At 37.0% G+C, this 1,885-nt stretch overlaps 1 protein-coding gene across 1 annotated transcript; it reads left to right on the top strand.

Moving 5' to 3' along the window:
- Positions 1-474: 474 nt before the first annotated feature.
- Positions 475-1,879, top strand: LOC111380102 (transcription factor MYB32-like). The gene is made up of 2 exons (XM_023003570.1): positions 475-857; positions 965-1,879. The coding sequence occupies exons 1-2, from the start codon at positions 592-594 to the stop codon at positions 1,611-1,613; spliced, it is 915 nt and encodes a 304-aa protein (XP_022859338.1). The 5' UTR covers positions 475-591; the 3' UTR covers positions 1,614-1,879.
- Positions 1,880-1,885: the final 6 nt, after the last annotated feature.

Genomic DNA, 1,885 nt, shown 5'->3' on the forward strand with positions numbered 1-1,885 from the left:
GTATATACATATTTTTCAGGGGCATTAGGTACCAAAATACGTCATGGCTATGACTTTGCAATCTCTGCATTTTCAAAAGATGTGTGTGTTATACACGGAACAGCCTTATTCTGCAGGAGCAGTTAAAGATAATCATATTGGAGAAAACAATTCAAAGTTAAATAATCAAAATTTAACTTTTATACAACTGAGATAAGGTTAGTAAATAAATAAAATGTATCAAATCTCAAAAATATAACGGATTTAGAAAAGAAGTTGAATAAAAAACCATCTTGTACCTTGTTGGAGACGTTGAATTTAGCATTACCTAATCCGTATTAGTTTAAGTCCAACCCTAGATATCATTTTTTAATCAACAGAATAAAGAAAAAGTAGATAAGCTACTTGATTTAATCTGTTACGTGTTGTTAGAAGCTAAAGCATGGTGTAATACAATATAGAGAAATAATGTTTACCCTATAAATCTTGGAACTTTGTCATCTATATATGGAACATTTTAAAATCACTACTTCTCCCTCTATATATAGCCTGCCCTTGTATTATTATCTCCCCACTTCTGTAGTTTCTTCATTTTAATTCTGATTTCAGATTATGGGGAGATCTCCCAGCAGCATTACTGATAACAGGTTGAAAAAGGGACCATGGACTTTAGAAGAGGATAAAAAACTGATTGATTATATTCATAAACATGGCAAGGGAAGTTGGCAACTACTACCTAAGAAAGCAGGCCTAAATAGATGTGGGAAAAGCTGCAGATTAAGATGGACTAATTATCTGAGGCCTGATATTAAGCGTGGAAACTTCGCACCTGACGAGGAACAAACCATTATCTGCCTCCATTCACTTCTTGGAAACAAGTATGCCTTTATTATTCTCTTCTACTTTCTTTTGAATTTCAATCTCGCAATACATTTAAGTTAACTGTTTGAAGGATATAATCAAACAAAATAACTTGTCCTTGTAGGTGGTCCACAATTGCATCTCATCTTCCGGGCCGCACAGACAATGAAATCAAGAATTTCTGGAATACCAACTTGAGGAAGAAGCTCCTCAGGTCTGGTATTGATCCGAATACCCACCAACCAATAACCGATGCCAATCTCCTCCTCAATCTGCTACCTGCTTCCGGTGTTACCAACTTGATGGATCCTTGGAAATATGTGCTCAAGTTACAAGAAGATCGGGTGACTGAATTCGCCAAGAATCGAGTTCTTCAAAACATACTGAGAGTTTTAAGCACGAGCCCTCTGCCAATTATTGACACAAATTGCCTTGGGGAATCACATAATCCTAGCCAATATGGCGAACTCATTAACCGGATTGATCCGTTTCAGCTACTATCCTACCCTCTCCTTCCAGACATTGCAAACATCGAAGCACTTCCTGAAGAATTAGCTACCATATTCAACTCGAAAGAAACCATTCCAGAAATTCTTGATAACCAAATCAACGGATTTGGGATTAGCAAAAGCCACGCAGAATATTCACTTCCAGGATTAGTTTCAGCCAATACGGGAACTTCCACGGCAAACCTAATGGATAGTATCAACTCAATGCACAATCCTAACCAATCACCCACATCCAACTGCCTTAAAACATGGGGTATCTTTTAAATGGGCCTTTTTATGAATAATCTGGAAGGTGCCGGAATTCGAAGATCACTATCTTAGCGGAATTTTCCAAAATTTGTATTTAATTCTTTCCACCACCATGGATGCATCCAGATATAGATTATATATGCACACCGACATAATAGAAATATGTAGAAGAAGGATCCACCGAGCCTGTTGCACTGTATTGTGTATGAAAAACAGAATGAAAGATAGAGCGTGATTGAATGAGAGACAAATGAGAGAAGCATATATATGCGTGGTCATTAGAGAGA

This window comes from Olea europaea, unplaced genomic scaffold, assembly GCF_002742605.1.
Source record: "Olea europaea var. sylvestris unplaced genomic scaffold, O_europaea_v1 scaffold20935, whole genome shotgun sequence".
In the NCBI taxonomy this organism is placed as follows: Eukaryota; Viridiplantae; Streptophyta; class Magnoliopsida; order Lamiales; family Oleaceae; genus Olea; species Olea europaea.

Excerpts from the sequence above, each read along its gene's own strand:
- LOC111380102 (XM_023003570.1), top strand. The coding sequence starts at position 592 with ATGGGGAGATCTCCCAGCAGCATTACTGATAACAGGTTGAAAAAGGGA. Across the intron at positions 858-964 it reads CATTCACTTCTTGGAAACAA|GTGGTCCACAATTGCATCTC; the intron begins GTATGCCTTTAT and ends TTGTCCTTGTAG.